The 16,862-nt window shown below is 47.8% G+C and overlaps 1 protein-coding gene across 1 annotated transcript in view; it reads left to right on the plus strand.

Moving 5' to 3' along the window:
- Positions 1–6,284: 6,284 nt before the first annotated feature.
- PPP2R2B (protein phosphatase 2 regulatory subunit Bbeta) overlaps positions 6,285–16,862 on the plus strand; it is a 66,569-nt gene continuing 55,991 nt past the window's right edge. Inside the window, exons 1-2 of the mRNA XM_027683013.1 lie at positions 6,285–6,406; positions 6,537–6,614. Coding sequence (XP_027538814.1) covers positions 6,397–6,406; positions 6,537–6,614 — 88 coding nt within the window. The 5' untranslated portion in view covers positions 6,285–6,396. The remainder of the gene's footprint in view (positions 6,407–6,536; positions 6,615–16,862) is intronic.

The following is a 16,862-nucleotide window of genomic DNA, read 5'->3' on the forward strand; positions in this document are numbered from 1 at the left end:
CTGCATTCCCAATGAAAGGGTCCTATAAGAGGAGACACCACATTTCCCACCCCATTGTCCGTATCGTTCGAACATCGGCTTCTCTTCTCTCATTCCTGAGTGCCAGGAGCAGGCTCAGACTCCCGGGGCTTCAAGGGAGAGCAGTCCTTGTCCCAGAGCAGACAGAAGTCAGAGCAATTATCCAGCTTTAGCCATACTCTTGTATTGCTTAGAGAAGAACCAACGAGCTGAAACACGGCTTGGACTCCCCTAAAACTGTCTAAACCAAATTAAATTATCTGAAAAATAAACCCATGGACTGCAGAGGGAGAAAGAGGTTGGATTCCTGCAGAGCTGGGCCAGGGGACACCCATCCTCAGCACCCAGCCCCGAGGGGAGGACACGTACCAGGGCTCTGGGGGCAGGTGTGTTGGGACTCCAGCTCCTGTCCTGGGAGACGACCTGCACAGCCCTACAGCAAGGATGGGGATCCAGCAGTTACCACACAGAAACCAAGTAACAAAGTGGTTTACCCATCTGTGGTGGATAGGATAACAGATTCATGCTGCAGGGAATAGTTAGTGATTTATCTACAGTTCCAGCATCAGGGGAGGCCCAAGATTCCCTTCCCTACCTTTCAGAGGATCCACTTGTGGTCTTCTGCATGCCCAAAGCAGCTTTTCCTAAATGGACTAAAATTTGCTGGACTGAAGGTCCTTTCTATTTGATCTTTCACAGTAGTGGTTTAAATGACATTTGAAATTTTTTACCGTAAGTCATTAGAATTTTTTTCGAAACATTATTCTTCCAATTTTATTTCCAACAAAAGCTATAATCCAGAAGAATTAGTGGAATCAGAAGCAGAAATGTTACAAAAGCATTAGTCCAGAGTTGTTGTCTGCAGAGTGGGTCATCTGGAGAGTTTCAAGATCTCTGTATGTTGACAGAAATGAAATATTAAAGCCTAATTACTGAGTAGGACAAAGAAGCAGTAAATGAGAGGACAGAAGGCAGCTCTTCTGCAACAGCTCCTGCAGAACAGCCAACTCTGCCCCTGGACTGCAGAGGCACCTGGTCCAGCCCCACTGGGCAATGGGAAAACACTGCTCTGCTCAGTGTGTCGAGAGCAGGTGAGGGATTCATTTTCCATGGGAAACAGAGAACCTCATGTCCTTCAGCTGGGGCTTTGGTCTGCAGTAAACAGAGAGCACACTAAGAAAAAAACCCCAGTAAACATTTCCCTCAGTTTTCTTAAGAATGGAACTTTCCTACTGCGTCAGCTCAGGAAAAAAGAGGCTTTCAAGCAGAGGGAAGTCTCAAGTAGGGGAAATTTTTCAGTGGGACTAGACAAAGAAGTTCGGGGAAGTGAAGTGGGCTCTGCAAGGCACCCGTCATGCGCAACAGCCACCCCCAGCTTTCCCGGCTGGAGAAATGGGAGAGCAACGGTGGATCTCTGGTGCCTTCTAACGGAGAGGAGGCACGGCTGATCCCTCTCTTCTGAGAGGCTCCTGCCACCAACCTGCGTCGTCCGCCAGCACAGGAACTCCCCCGACTCCCAGCCCAGGAGCACGGGGCAAACCCCCGGGGTCTGCAAAGGTCAGAGGGGGCAAAGCCCCAAGAGGCTGCCACTGAATTAAAAAATAATTAAAAATAATGTTTTATTCTCTTTTACAATTTTAACTATTCAGCCAGCTATATTTTTGTTTCAAGTGCCAAACTAATTTTTATCAATGGCTTACAAAAATAGAGATGTTTTGCTAGACTGGAACCTTAAGTCTTAAAAAAAGAGAAATTATACTGAACAGCCATAACTCAGCTGTAACCCCCTGGTTAACTTTAACATTAGGTATATCTGCAATGTGTCAGATTTCAACACCCATTGCTGGTATATCCCATGGTTAAAGTGGGCTCACCTTCACACAGTGCCCACAGCTCCTACTGCATTAGAAGGATCTTGTAGCTTTGCAGGTGGCTGCCCATGCCAAAGCACATATAAATATGATATACATATTTAATTGAGGTTAAAACTCACTCCATCCCATCCAAAGGCACAGACTACCCAGGGCTCCCCTGCAGCAGCACAGGCTCTGTGCTGTCCCTCCCATGAGCAGGGAGCAAGGTTTTTCTGGATAGGCAAATCTGTTCCTAGTGCCTTATCCCATTTACAGACACCCTGGCCCTTGGAGCAGCACAGATGATGGCACCTGCACCCACTCTGATATGTGCTGTGGGATGGCTGCTTATGAAAACACCTTGGGCATCCTTTTCATTATGCAAACCACAGTATCCCGAGCCTGCATTAGAAGAGAATTTTTAAATACACCAATCCCAGCAAGATTCCTGTAGGGTCTGAGCTCTGGTTCAGAGAACATGCTGAGGAATGGTTATTCCTGGCTGCAGGATGTGAAGCACTAGGACTCCTCAGCTAGGGGTCACTAGAATTTAAGACAGAACTGGATTTCAGAGTCTAAAGTGAGTACAGAGGGAGGGCATGCTCTACAGAGAGACTACTGGATAAAATCTTTCATATATAACATTACCTGCAGCTTCATATTCCTTCTCCCATACTGCTCCTGGTAAAGAGATCGCAAAATCATAGAGAATCCACTGGCAGTGCAGAGTCCTTGTCCCTGCCTCCAGAACATACAGTCAAAGCACCAGGCTCTCCACGTTCCCTCCTCTACCAAGGGGTTTTCCTTCACTGCAGCCTTCCTTTCCCACTTAGTTACACTTCACACATTCCCTTCCTCCAGCTCTATTAACACCTGGAATAGGGGGGATCTCTTTTCTGATATGGATAGATGCAAAAGGAAATCTACCTCACTTCATTTACGTGTTTCCCTTCTTTTGCCACTATAAGACCACCTAATCTTCATTGTCTTGATTTTTTCAAACCCTTTCCATAATATTTATATTGCAAAAAACAACAAGGGAGAAAATGTTTACATGGAAATGAAAGTCTTGAGTAAAGTTTTAAGTAAGTTTCTGCACAAACAAATGTGTACACAAATCAACAGTGAGTGTGTGACAGCTCTCCTTCAGCAAGCTGGGATGTTAACAGTGACTCTAACAACCACTTTGTGTGTCTGTTCTTGTTGTGGTGAAATGGAGCTCGTTGGTTAACATTGGGTCATGGTCACTCGAGGTGCCAATAGGTGGCTGGGATGTAAGAGTATTCCTGCTCCCACTCCTTTTCACTAGTATGAACCGTAACCTCTCCCACTGGGTCAGGATCCCTGCATACATCACCCACTCCCATCAGCATTCCCAGCCTGTTCTGTGCACCTTAAAGGGATGCTCTCCCACTGCTCCCAGCATTAGGACTCATCCAGTTCCAGGGCTGGATTCAGTGCAGTTTGCAGCAGACATCATAAAATTAATCAATACCCATGTACAGCCTTTTCCTGGACGTATTTGATTCTTAAAAGAGTTCTTCAAATTCTTAGAATGAAAAGGCATTTAATTTGCATGCTGTCAAGAGAGAGACCAAGTGGAGGTATACATGAATATCACAATGTCCTTAATTAGTGAAATCCCATCCTTACAGCAAGAACTGATTTCTAAAAGAAACAACTCCAAGAATTACAGTTGATGTCTACATGGTCCACAGAGAAATTTCAGAAATGAAGTCAGCAATAAACCTTTAAAAACACAATAGCTTTCTTTAAATCACTCCTCTCCAATATATCAAAGAGAGGCTCGGTTATTACAGGCTTTTCCCCAGCCTGGTGTTTGTAGCAGTGAAGTGTTTGTGCTCTGGGAGTCTGGGGGTACCAAGGGCCAAGAAACCCTGTCTGCTGCTGTCAGCACTTCCAGCTCAAAGCAGGAATAAACCATCCCTGGTGTCAGTGTGAGAACCACAGCAGCGGCACAGATCCTGTCAGAGTCTGTTGGGCAAAAAATATACTGAGCTACAACATTTATGACAGCGAAGATCTGAGACAGAGCCCTGCAAACTGCTCAGATGTTAGAGACTCACTGTCACTCCTACCAAAGCTTCTGCCCGAGCTGCAAAAAGCACCACAGAGCCTCTGGAAAATGGTCATCTCCCCATTGCCTGGATGTGGTATTTCATCCTCACCCTTTCCCCACAAACAGCTTTCCCTTGGATTTATTTCCTCCCATACAGACCCAGACATTAACTACACGGGCTTGAACCCTGACAGTGACTGCACTGCACTGCTCCCTGGTGACAGGCAGGTGCCACCAGCACTGGCACAGCCCCTGGCAGGGGACTGAGGGGTCCATGCCCTCTCTGTCACAGGCTGCCCAGAGAGCATCAGGTTTCAGGGGTACTTTGTGCCAACAACAAACATGAGGCTTTTTTCAGGGCACTGCTGTGGACTAAGGGAGGCAGTTCTTGGCAGTGATTAATAAAGCTTTGCTGGTGCATCTTCAAGCAGCTCTCATGTTATTTCTAGGCCCACAGCAAAATTCCTGGCAAGCATACACCCAACCAGAGAGGATTGCTTGAGCTAAAACTTAGAAGATGCTGATTCTGTTATTCAGGGCACTTTGCATGTATCTGTCAGGGCTCAACTCCCAGAGAAGGCAGGGTGCCAAGCCACTGCAGACAGAGATTAAAAATGGAAACCAGGAGTTCTGGATAATTGTTCTCTATGTCCTGGACATGTGTGAGGCAGTTATGTCTCAGCTGTAAAAGCTGATCATGTAAAAGTGATCATGTAAAAGTAATCATGTACTTATGACCTTACATATACCTGGATTTTCTTTTGTAGGTGGCTTAGTATTTTGAAGAATTCAGATGTACAACTTCACATTCCCACTGCCAAAAACTCTTCATTAATGTCTTCAGCAGCAGCTGTTCCTGAGAAATGCTTTGAAAACATGAAGAAAATGTCATCAAACACATGGTTGTTTGTGGTTTCTTCAAAACAATCACATAAAATGAAACAGATGTGTTTATAAGCATAAAAATCTCTCCAAAACACTAGTAACCAAACAGCATTAAAAATATTAGACATTCATTACACACACGGATGTTAAACTGACATTAATAAAGCTGCAGTGTGAGGCATTTACAGGTTAGCAAATGCAAAAACATCAGGGTCAAAGGCTCAAATTAACCTGGGGATTACTCAGGAGGAGAAGTCAAAGGGAGGCAGCAGACTTTACCAAGAGCTTGGCAAGACCTGTTTTTGTAGATGTAATTTTTTTTTTTCATTTTCCTGTCACATTTTGTAGCTGTTTTCACTGTTCAGACACCTCAGGTTAGAAATTTCACTAAACTTAATAATCTTCCACAATCTGATCTCCTCATACCCTCAGATTCCAGAACTTTTCATACTCTCAAAGCTTCATTTCCCCCCGTATTTGTCTTGAATCATCCAATAAAGCTCACTTTTGACTTTGTAGCTGTTATATATTCAAGATGGTTACATTACTTTCAATATATACCTGTATTAATATACCAAAAATTAAATAAAATCAGACAGAAATCTCACAAAGACATTCAGGTAGGCCATGGCATAGTCCATATAACTCGGTGGTATCTCCTGCTGGACATTATCTGCCAATCCCATGTTTTCCTTTTCTTTTGCAGGGAAATAACAAGTCTCTATGGCACGACCCCCTGGCTGAGCCCAGTATCACACCTACTGACTGTGAAGCACCTCTATTTTCTGTGACACATTTCACCTGTGTGTCAAACAGGTAAGATGATATTTCCTGTCCTCATGGCTCCGTTGTGCTGCTTTCTTCATGTCTGGAAATGCTTTAACATAAAACGTGTTAGGATGAAAGGAAGCAAGCTGTCCTTTGAGGCAGTGGATTTTTTGTGGAACAGTGAAAACTGTTGCAGAAAGGGAAATTCTGCTGAGCTGTCAAGAAAACAAGGAGCAACAGTAGATAAAATCCTAATTTCTCTCAGAGAGTCTTAACACAGAGTATTGCTGCAACAGCAAGCACAAGTGAGAGCTCTACAGCTTAATAATAGGCTTTGCAATAGAAAAGCCTGTAGTAATTTTTTTAAGCAGCTACAGGACACTTGTGATTCCAGGCAGAATTTGATTTACAGTATTATGATGTGCTGTAAAGCAGCTCCATGCTGCTTGGATTCATTGCCAAGCAGTTCACAACTACACTGACCACAAATGGGGAAAAAATTTCTTGTGGTAGTAGGAGTAGTTCTTTTTTCCCCCCTGTTTCACTCCCTCTTTAACAGTGCTGGGAATGACTGGGGACATTAGTATTCCGATGGAGAGAGGCTGTGACAAAGACCATGACTACAGGGCCTCCTGACTGCTGTGCTGCTGCCAGTGATGTGGAGGGGACTGACTCCGATGGCTCCGTTTCCCAACAGCCCTGCCCTGGCACGGAGAGAACAGACGGGCGATTCATAACGCGGGCACGATGCTCTCAGCTTTGCAGTGTTAGCTTTGCACTTTGCATGGGAGAATGATACCAGGTGAGCAGATGCTTATATTCATGCAGGGATTGCAGATATTTGTCTGAGCATGTGTGTGTGTTTGTTTAAAAAAGGACAGGTGAAGCACCAGTGTGATCATACCTTCTTTCCGCGTGTGTTTTCCTGGCAGGATTTGGAAGCCTCATGCAGGATGTGCTGTGGTGCTTCAGTCAAGTAAAAGGAACTATAGACGTTGGGGTGACAGAAGGTAAGTTTATTTTTCCTTTTGTTGCTGCGATCAAAACTAACTTGTCACATACATCTTGCCTGGCTGGTGTGCAGGGAGGTTGTTCCATGTCGTTGGGAGCTGCTGGCACAGAGCTCGGTTACACTCCTGGGTTTCTGCCCTCCTTATGTGTTTGTGCATCTGAAAGAAATGGGTCTCTCAAAGTAGCTGCTGAACCAGGAGTTTATTTGAAGGCATTATGGCTTAATCATATCAATAGCCTTTGAAATAGAATTCCTTTTGGTTTTCAGCTGTTATTTACAGAGTTTTTCAGGGAATTGCAAGACAGCCTCTCCCACTATAACCTCATTTACTGGAATCAGTTCCGGAACTGAGAGAGAATCATAGATTTACAGAATCATGGGCCATTAAATGCATTTCTTCTACTTTGTTGTGATCCATGAAGTGTGGTGACTTCCTTAAAAGCACAGACTGAGTCAGCCCAGGCCTTTGACAGCAGAGTTCTGACTTCTGGGGGGAATGTGGCTTTTCCTGGAGCACTGTCACCTGTCCCACTTCAGTGGCAGTTCTGTTATGCTGCTTTCGCAGAAGAGGTTTTCACTCTGTAACCACTGGACACTGCAGTGGGGCACAACACTCAGGAGAATATTTAATTATTTATTAAATCTCTAGAGAAAAACCCCACCACAGTGATTAAAGCCAAAATATTTTTTTACTTTTTTTTTTCCCAAATTGTTTGCAAGTGTTTTGAGCTTTTACTGTAGAATCTGCAGATCTTTGTAAATGACCAGGAGTACTTGTTTGCTACTTTAGGATTAATGAAATGTAAGGTTGCCTCTTCTTGCTCACTATTCTTTTCTTAATGTAACCAGTTACCAGCTGAGGGTTATAAGCTTTCTTTTTTTACCATTGGAGGCTCAGTGCTGGAGGAATCCAGAGGCATGATGACAGGAAGGAACTCCTGTGATTTTTTTCTTGGGGTAACCTGGACTCACAGAAGAGTAAATTCTGATTTTTATCTGATGGATAATACTTAAAAGCTGTATTCAGTGAAACCAGTAGTGAAAAGGTGATACCATCGGTGTGTTGAATCTGGCCAACAGGTACAAATAATATCACCATGACTGAGCAGGAAGCTTAGGAGAGTGTTAGATGTGGGATGGGCTTTGGTTCTCGTGCTGGTTTGTATCTGAATGTGCATGTGTGTGGCTACAGATGTATATACACACATGAATTTAGTCATAGATGTGGTACCACAGATACCTCACCTTCATCAGAAGTTCATCCATAACTTGTTACTGTTATGCGAGTCTTTGTGGCACATTTTTGAGCTTCAGAACTCTTGGCAACATCCAAGCAACCTCAATTTGCACAAGATGATTTCATTAGTAATTAGGAAGCATGTGGTTGTGTACAGTCAGGTGAAAGATGTTACTATTATGTTTACAATGTTCTGCACCTTTGAATGTAGTAGAGCCTTCCTCCTTCAGCAGGATGGACTGTCATTCTGGTTTTCAAATGATACTTCAAATGTTGCCAATAATTCAGCATTAATTCAATGCTAATTGCTTGCTCTCTTCCACACATGTGAAGCCGCACGAACAGATCTACACAAACTTTCTAATTTTATTCTTTCCTCGTTTGTTGCTTTCCTTAACTTGAAGAATGCTACCACAGTCCATGGTACTTGTCCCGATGAAACCACGGGTGTAATGGATCCTTTAACCGACACAACTGTGGGGATGAATGAGCTCCCTTGTGCATACATGGGAGGCTGGGACATCTTTCAGCTGCTCAAACACTGATTTCAGTGTTAAACGTGAAGTACATGATGTTGCTGATTGCCGTTGGGGTGTCACAGTGCTTTGATCTACATTTCCTTACTGCCAAAAGGAAACAAGTTTTAGAGATCTTTCCCTATTTTGATACATTGATAATTAGCAGTCTAGTGTAGAAAAGCGCAAACCCAAGAGGTGAAATCTCCTCGGGGCTGCTCATTCGGCTCCGGTTCCGGGAGAGCGGCAGTTTCGGGACACGCGTCCGTCTTCCCCGGGATGCGCTCCCGGTGCTCGGCTCCCGCCGGCCGGGGGGGGCCGCGGCGGAGCGGGGCGGGCTGGGACGGCCCCGACCCGGGGCCCTGCGGCTCCTGCGGGGCCCGGGGGTGTGTTCGCGGGCGGGACGGGCTTAGTCAGCGCTCCCGGCCGCGCCGCAGCCGATGCGGCGGCGGGGCCGGGCCGGAGCGCTCCGCTCCGCCGGGGCCGGGGCCGGGCCGGCAGCCCGGGGACCGGCCCTCCCCGCCGGTATCGCTCGGTGTTTTAGCTCGGTTCGGGGCGGAAGATGAAATGCTTCTCGCGGTACCTCCCGTACCTGTTCCGGCCGCCCGGCGCGCTGCGCTCCGCCAGCTGCCACGCGGAAGGTACGCGGGGCGCGGGGGGCGCGAGGGCCCGGCGGCGGGAACGCGGGAGCTGCGGTGACGGTGCTGCACCGCTCCAGCTGTGCGTAGCTTGTAGATGTGGCCTTTAATGCATCCGGATATTCCCGAGGAAATGGAACCATCCTGCCGCGCTCTGCCCGCCTCCGGTTACCCGAGACCTCTCCCTCCACCAGCAGAGCCTGTTTCCAGGTCTTGGCGAAAACAGCTTTGCAGCAATTTGGGAAAAGGGAAACGTTCTCAGCAGTGTTTGAACTTTGCGTTTCCAAGGGTGGGAGTGCAAAGTACCGGGGGTGTGTTCGCTGAGACTTCCGCGGGACTCTCCCACCGGAGAGCCCGTTCTTGCGGATTCATCCCCGTCTGACGCGGTGTGGGAGCTGCCGGACGGGTCTGCGGATCATCCGCAGTCACCGAACAGCTCCGCGGGATCTACATTCCCAGCACGGCTGCTCCCCGTGTGGAACCGCGGCGGCTTTCCACATTTGCCCTAAACAAAATTAGTTAACGAGGAAAACCACCACCCTGTCACCCAGCTTTCTGCAGACCCATGAGTCTGTGTGCATGACTGAAGAACCAACCTGATCCGAGAGGAAAATCCAGGCGGACGCTGCAGGGATGCGAAGTGAAAGGGGCAAGCAGGGCGCACTTGGCAGCAGGTGATGACACTCCAGGCTAAGTTATTACATTAACTGGAGTTTCTGTAGTTCAGTGCAAGCAGGCAGTATAGACTTTTTTTTTCGTTTTAAAGTTTCTCTGAAGTTCTAAGCAGATAAAATTATCCCAATGGATAACTAACTATGAAGTTCTTTCTTTGAAAATTTCTCTGAAGATTTCTTTTTGTTTTCATGTTGACTTTGTCCAAAGGCACAGTCTCTTAAGATATCCTGAATAAGTCACTTCTGGACTTTTGTACTGGAATAAGTAAGTCAATGGAGAAGCAGATCTTGCTGTTTTAGGGGAGGTCATATGAGACTACTGAGAGAAAAAAAGAGTTAGAGAAAGAATGTCACATCAGTGTGCTATCCACTCTTCTCCATTGCAAACAATATGGAAAGAATGAAACTTGAACAGAACTGTTTCTTAGACCCATTATCAAATACATACAATAAACTTGGGGTGAAACTGAGGTTTGGAGAGTTTAAATGACCCTGTTCCAGGCTAAATCAATAGCAAAACCAAGAGGACAACCCAGGTAAGAGCTGTGTCCTGCCCGAAAAGGCAGTTGAATAAATAGACTTTTAAAAAATCAGTGGGGTAAATATTATGTATTTGACAATGAGTGTTTCTTTCAAGGCCTCTGAAGAACGGCTGGCACCATGCCGGGGCTGCAGCTGCGGCCGAGGCACAGGGCAGGGACTGTCCGCGGCGAGGGTGGGCACAGGCCGGCAGTGCAGCCCCGCTCCGCCCTGCCCTCGGGGACAGACAGTCCTTGTGCCCGACCTCCGGCATCCCCCGAGGGAGGGCACAGCCTCCGGTGTTGTCCGAGGGGTGCCAGGACGAGCGGGGCTGTTGGCCCGGTCCCGGTGTGGTGCCCACGGCTGCTGCCCCAGCCGCGGGCCCACGGGGAGCTCGGCCGGCCACGGGGAGCTCTCCTCCCACCAGCAGTCCAGGTCTGTCCTGCAGCAGTTCAAACAGAAAGTGAATTTCCATTTAATCTTCAGGAATTACGTGTGCTTCCAAATTACAGACTGCATCTGGAGGGCGAGGGCAAGGGAGGGCGCGGATGAATTCTGACCTCTGCTGCTTGATAAGTCAGAGCAGCTCCTCCCTTTTCTGTAGCTCCTGTGTCTTTTCCTGTTTGGAAGTTATGATAATTCCCAGAGCACTTGTATGAGTAGTTCCCTGGCTCACAAATGCTCCAAAGAGTGGCGAGGGTGGGCACGGGCCAGCGGTGCAGCCACCGGAGCAGTACCCGTGTTTCAGTAGATCTGAGGTAACTCTCTGTTTGTTTTCTCTGAAGCCTTTTACAGATTTCTGTTTTTCCATGTCTTCTTAGTTTGTAACCAGGCTTTGACCAGCGTTTTGGAGGTTCCAGTGGAGGTGACATGAAGGCCAAGATGTTTAATCACTTATGTTAGAGCTGATATTAAAGCTTAGCTCAAAGGTGCCCTTAAGCTAGAGGGTTAGCTTTGTAGGGGTCTTTAACATGAAAGCTCAGCCAGAGGCACCTTAAAACTAAGCTCTTTACCTTGGGGGCACCTCTAGCCCAAGCTTTTGGCCTTTGGAATATTTTTGACTGATATATATAAAAAGTAATAATGATTTCCTCATACACTCCAGACAGAAGATTCCTCCATGGGTGACCGCAGGGAGTGTGTTCAGGTTTCAGTGGGATCAGTGGAATAGGCCAATTAACGATGTGAAGGAAGGTCTGCTTGGGAACTGTTTAAAATGTGCTGCAAAGCTCCTGGTCCCCAGTGCCACCCTGTCAGTGGGACAGAGCAGGGACCAGCTGGCTGGTGGCTGATGGGCTCCTCCACTGCACTCAGTCCCTGCATGGTGTGTCACAGAGCAAACCCTGGTCCGCATGCTGGAGAGCTCTCACACAAAATCCTTGGCCTGCAATCAACCTAAAATAGCCAGTTTTCTGTTTTGAAGACTTTACCTTTGTTATTATTATGACCCTCACACTTACCACCAACTTGTCAGTTTTGTTCCCGCTGTGTTGACCATGAGTGGGTTGATTTTCCTAGTGAGCCATTCGATGGCTCAGACTCAAGTTAATTAGGCATCAGCAGTTGGGAGCTTCACTGAAGTCCTGAATGACCCTGGAATGAAACCCACATAAATTAAGTTTGCAGCAGCACTAATCCTACGGGATGGTGTGAATTAGAGGTACAGTATGGTTGTGTAAGTATGCAAATATGGTTTGGTGTAACTAATAGTCTATAATTACATGAAGAGAGGCTATTAGTGTAAGGCTGATGGAGGAGAACACCAAGTTAAGACTGAGCTTTCTACAATAATTGCATTTCCTGATTTAGCTGTTCTGCAGTTTCTCATTCTGAATGCCACATCAACCCTCTCTTTTGAGTGAAGAACATCAGACCGGCTCTAATCTCAGGTTTTACATTAATCAGGACTTGCACCATGTGCAGGAGTCCAACTGTCTGGTCAGTTTGTTCCACAATAGTAAATGAGGTTAATTCCGTGTGGTCACAAAGAACTGGATTGTGGCTTGGGGAAAAAGGGCAAATTCCCTATCCAAAATACAAAGCATAGTGTCAAGCTGAAGCAGCACGGTGTGTGGAAACTATTCCTCCTCCCAGTGAGCTTGAGGCCTTGTTCCTGTGACAACCATTTCTCCTCTTTCATTCCTGTTTGGCTGAAGGAGGTGAATCCCAGAGCATGGCCCCACTCTGGCAGTGGTTCCTGGTGTGAGGCGGGCGATGTGCCGCAGCAGGGGCAGGAGAGGCGTGTTGTTGGCCTGCTTTAATGTGAGACATGATGGGCTGTGTCTTGGCTGGGCATGGCAGGGAGCTGCCATGGCAGGGATGCTGCTCAGGACCCGGCAGGATGCCCAACCCGCTGTTTGTTACCGGGCTCAGGTCCTGGTGTTCGGGCTTGGTGGTGATGCAGGTGGGTCCGTTTGTTCCATTCGGGATGGTCAGTGCACCTGTATTTTTGTTGTGGTAACTCAGGAGCTGGAAATACTTTTCCTTGGCTGCACTGATTTGCACTTTTTCTTACTCTATCCATATCAAAGCCTTTTACAAAAAAAATATCATTTTTGTGTCTGCTGCTGCTCCTTGTACGAGTGGGTCCCATCCCTGTATGGACGCTGGGCTCCGAGCCGGGAGCTCATGGCTGAAAGCTGGATAAACAGGGATGGAGGTCTGAGCTCATTCTGTGCTTGCATCAGTTCGGGGTGGAATTTTTTAATTCTTGTGAGTGGCATTTTTAAACCTCTTAATGCCACATAAAAGTTCTTTGTGTCTGTAAGTGAGCTCTGATAGTATAAACATTTCGATATTGAGACCATGATCACTCACATGATCTTACAGTACTGTAAGTTTACAGCTAGAAGTGACAGAACTGTGCTGAAATAGGGATTTTTTTTTAAAGAGGAAAAACTAAAAAGCCTCGTAACTCATAGGTTCAGGTATGGCCTGACTTGCAGATCAGCTTTAATTGTTTCAAAAGTCTGTGCTTTTGCACCAATTTTCCAGGCTGAAACATGACCTCATTTATGTTCTCTTAAAGATGTTGGGTAGAGAGTGGGGTTGAATTTGGTTTTAAATTCTCATGAGCGTGACATTGAGCTGCTGTTTTAAATGAATTAATGTTCAAATCCCCCTGCGACCCTTCTGAGCACCTGAGTAAGCCCCGCCTAGGGGGTTGTTGGGGTGTTCCCTTTGGGTGGGCAGTGAGCAGGCCCACAGAACTTGTGTGGGTATCACGGGGTTGTCTTTGATCAGACTTTGTGGTGATTGACCGGAATCAGGCTGCTGTGTGGGCTGGGTGGAGGAAACTGGGACCAGTCAGTCCTTTTAGGTTTTGCTCTTTAGGGACACTTCTTTGTGCTCGATGGCCAAGAAAGGGAAAATTCCTGACCTCAGAGTTCATTATAGAGAGTGGGAATGAATGTCGAGCAGGAGGTAATTCTGCTGAGTTAGGAGTCTTTAAAGTTTTAATTAATAGAGTTGAAATGGTGGCTCTCAATTAGCCCTGCTCGGAGGGGGGTCATGGGGGATGCGTGTGGTTTGCTTAAACAGCTCTTTGAGGGCGTTGTGTGCTAAAGCTTCGTCTCCAGGCCTCAAAGCTGCAGATTTTATCTTAAAAAAACCCCAAACCAGATATCGCCTGTTCGCAGGAGGCGAGCTCCACCTACGGGGAGGTGTCACTGCTGCACAGGGCAGGGTCTCGGAAGTCGTGCTCGAAAATACACCTGGAACCACCTGCTCCCGGCCCCGCCCCCTTATCCCGCCCCGCCCGCCGCGGGCGCGCTCCCGCCGGCTACCGGGCGGGGGCGCGCTCGGTGGCGGGATCGGTGCCGGTGCCGATGGGGGTCTCGGTGCCCTTGGGGGTCTCTGTACCGGCCCCTCTGGCTCTGTCCTTTGCCCCCTCCCCGCGGCTCTGATTCCCCGCTTCTCCCCTCGGGACCCCCGCCCTGCGGGGGATGCTCGGGGGGGCCCCACCCCGGACCGGCGCTGCCCCGCGGGGCGAGCGCTCGTCTTCGATGACAGAAAATGTCGCTGAGGGCTTTTTGTTTGTTTTAATAAAAAAATACTTTTAGTTGTGGATGCTCTGCCCTGGCGCCGGGGGATTTTGAAAAGGATTTTTCGCGTCCCGCAGTTTGCGGTGGGACGCTGCTCCCCGTCCCGCTCCCGTGCTGATCCCAGTCCCGTGTGACAGGAGGTCTCTTCAGGCTGCCTGGAGCTCAGGCTTCCTGCGATTTTCATGTCAAACCGGCTTCAACAAAAGCAAAAGCCGAATTAAGAGCACGTTTCCAAGGCTCTGGAGATATTTCCATTCTGTGACTGTATTTCCCTCACTACAGATGGGTTCAGCTGTAGCTTCCCAGCGTTCCCCTGTTGTCTATATTTAGTTAGTGCTTAAATCAGCACAAAGGTGCCTTCTGTCATCCCTCCCACTCGGAAGGGACCTGATGGAGGTTGCAGGGAAATGCTTGAGTGAGAGGGGAGAGCAGCTGGCGGGGGCTGAGCTTCAGAGCAGATCTCAGGCTGCCTTCAAATGGAGTTATTTTAGGCGCTCTTGGGGAAGGCAGGATGGTGAGTGTGGTCAGGGTGACCTACCTGTAAGAAAAAAAAAGGGAAGTTGTCTCTACTTGTCCCCACCACGAGCATCTTTGCCTGTGTAGTGGTAGGATTGCCAAAACCATTCTCCTTCCCAGGGCTGGGGCGAGGGCGAGTGTTTCCCCCACCCTTTGGCACAGCCATGGGCACAGCTCAGCAGCTCTGGTCAGACCCAGAGGCATGTTTAGCTGCTGTCCTGGCTTGGCAGAGCCAGTGGGAAATACCCAGAGACAGCCTGCAGCCCCTCGGGTTTTGGGTGCCATCTCCCCTGACCCCACCCAGGAATGCCACAGGCCACAGGGCCACGCATGGGACTCTGTGAAAACGTTTACAAAACAATAGGTTTTTTTTCTTTTCTCTGCAGGCAGTTTTGTAGAACAAGGTCACCTAAAAGGTCTCAGAAATTCCTTAAATGTTTTGATGTTGTAGTGGAGCTGTGCAGGTGTGATTTCTGTACATGAGACCCTGCTCTTACCATGAACTTCTTCTGTTACACCAGCGACCCAACAAATCGTGTTTGATATTACACTCTAAATAATTTTCTGATGTGGATTATAAAAGAAAACCAGGCTGTCAGGGGCTGATTTGGCTATATTTGGGAAATAAACACACTCAGCTTTGTAAAGCCATATGGTGGATTTATTCACAATCAGCAGTTCCTTTCAAATGCAAGTTCGTAGCATTTAGTAATACATTTTCCAGTATACAGCTCAGCACTCTGTTTTCTGTGTTTCCTCTTCCAGCGTGTGATCTGGGAGCGGTCAGCTGGCCGCGGCCACGGGCCACCTCTTGTCTGGGCAACGCACATTCAGCAATATAATTAAGCACTTACATTAGTGAGTTCTTACCAGCTTCTGTGGACTTCATCAGCAGTTTTTGTCCCTGCATGTTTCCAGTGCTGCTGGCTGCTGTTTTCCTTTCTGTGCAGTGTTGCACAACAGTGTGACTTTTAGCTCCGTTTCATGGGGCTGTAGGACCCTGGATGGAGCATATGTCCATGTGGCCATCAGAGTTCAGGATTTTCACATACACATCCAGGCAAACAGGCAGGCACACCTGTCCAGACCCTGCCAATATAAGCCTGCTGGCGGGCGTTACTTCTGTTTAATCTGGTTTCTCACTAACCTCCCTGAAGTGGAAATTTTACAACAAAACCAAAGTGTTCAAAAGCAGGAGCTGATGAGAAGGCTTCCCTTTTATTTTTTGCCTTGATTCTGCCTTTAAATTCAATGTTCCTCAGCTGAAATGAAAGAGTAATCAACTTACAAGCAGATGGCAACAAACCCACCACACTAACCCATGAAGAAAAACCATCAAGGTGCATTTTTTGACCCGCTGCCACATAGTCAGATGTTGTTCTGTTGAAGGAGGCTAATTGACTTGCCTGTTTCAGCTAATAGCAGCTTAGGCTTCTCTCCATCCCCACTGTTAATCTGAAGTCTTAAGTGACAAAATAATGGAAAAAGAAAACAGATAATGCAACTGATTAAAAACAGGAGCAGCCTAAGAGCAAGAGGCAAAAGCGTTTGGGAAACATGAGGCAGTTGTGTTCCTGTTACCGTTCTTGTCTGTGGTGTCCCCACGGGCACGAGCATCACCATGGGCCATTGCTCCCTGTGGTGGGGGAGCCCGTGTCCCCACGATGGGGTCCTGGGGGCACTCCAGAAGGGCTCCCCGCCTGAGGGTCTGGAGCCCTGTAGCTTGTGGGAGGAGAGTGTCGAGTTGCTGAGAGCTGCTCATTTTCAGGAGAGATGCAGGACAGCAGTGACAATTCCTGGTGCACGAGCGGGTCCAGACCCAAGGACACCTGGTGTAGAGCAAGGAGTGGGACTTGGCCCTGTGTGGGGTGAACAGAGGTTGCCCAAGGCTGCTGTGTGCCCCTGGGGGGTCCTGTGCCTTCCCTGGAGGCAGACATCTCCCCATCTTTGGGGGGTGCTGTGTCCTGACCACGAACGCACATACAGCCACACGACAAAGGCATTGCCTGCAGAGGAGCCCATTTGTAGTCCCCCACTGCTCAGGCTGCCCTCAAATCTTTGTCTGTTTGTGCTGGCTTTGTAATTTTTCAAGGGTAGTTGTCCT

Source organism: Neopelma chrysocephalum, unplaced genomic scaffold (assembly GCF_003984885.1).
Source record: "Neopelma chrysocephalum unplaced genomic scaffold, ASM398488v2 Primary Assembly neopelma1_63, whole genome shotgun sequence".
In the NCBI taxonomy this organism is placed as follows: domain Eukaryota; kingdom Metazoa; phylum Chordata; class Aves; order Passeriformes; family Pipridae; genus Neopelma; species Neopelma chrysocephalum.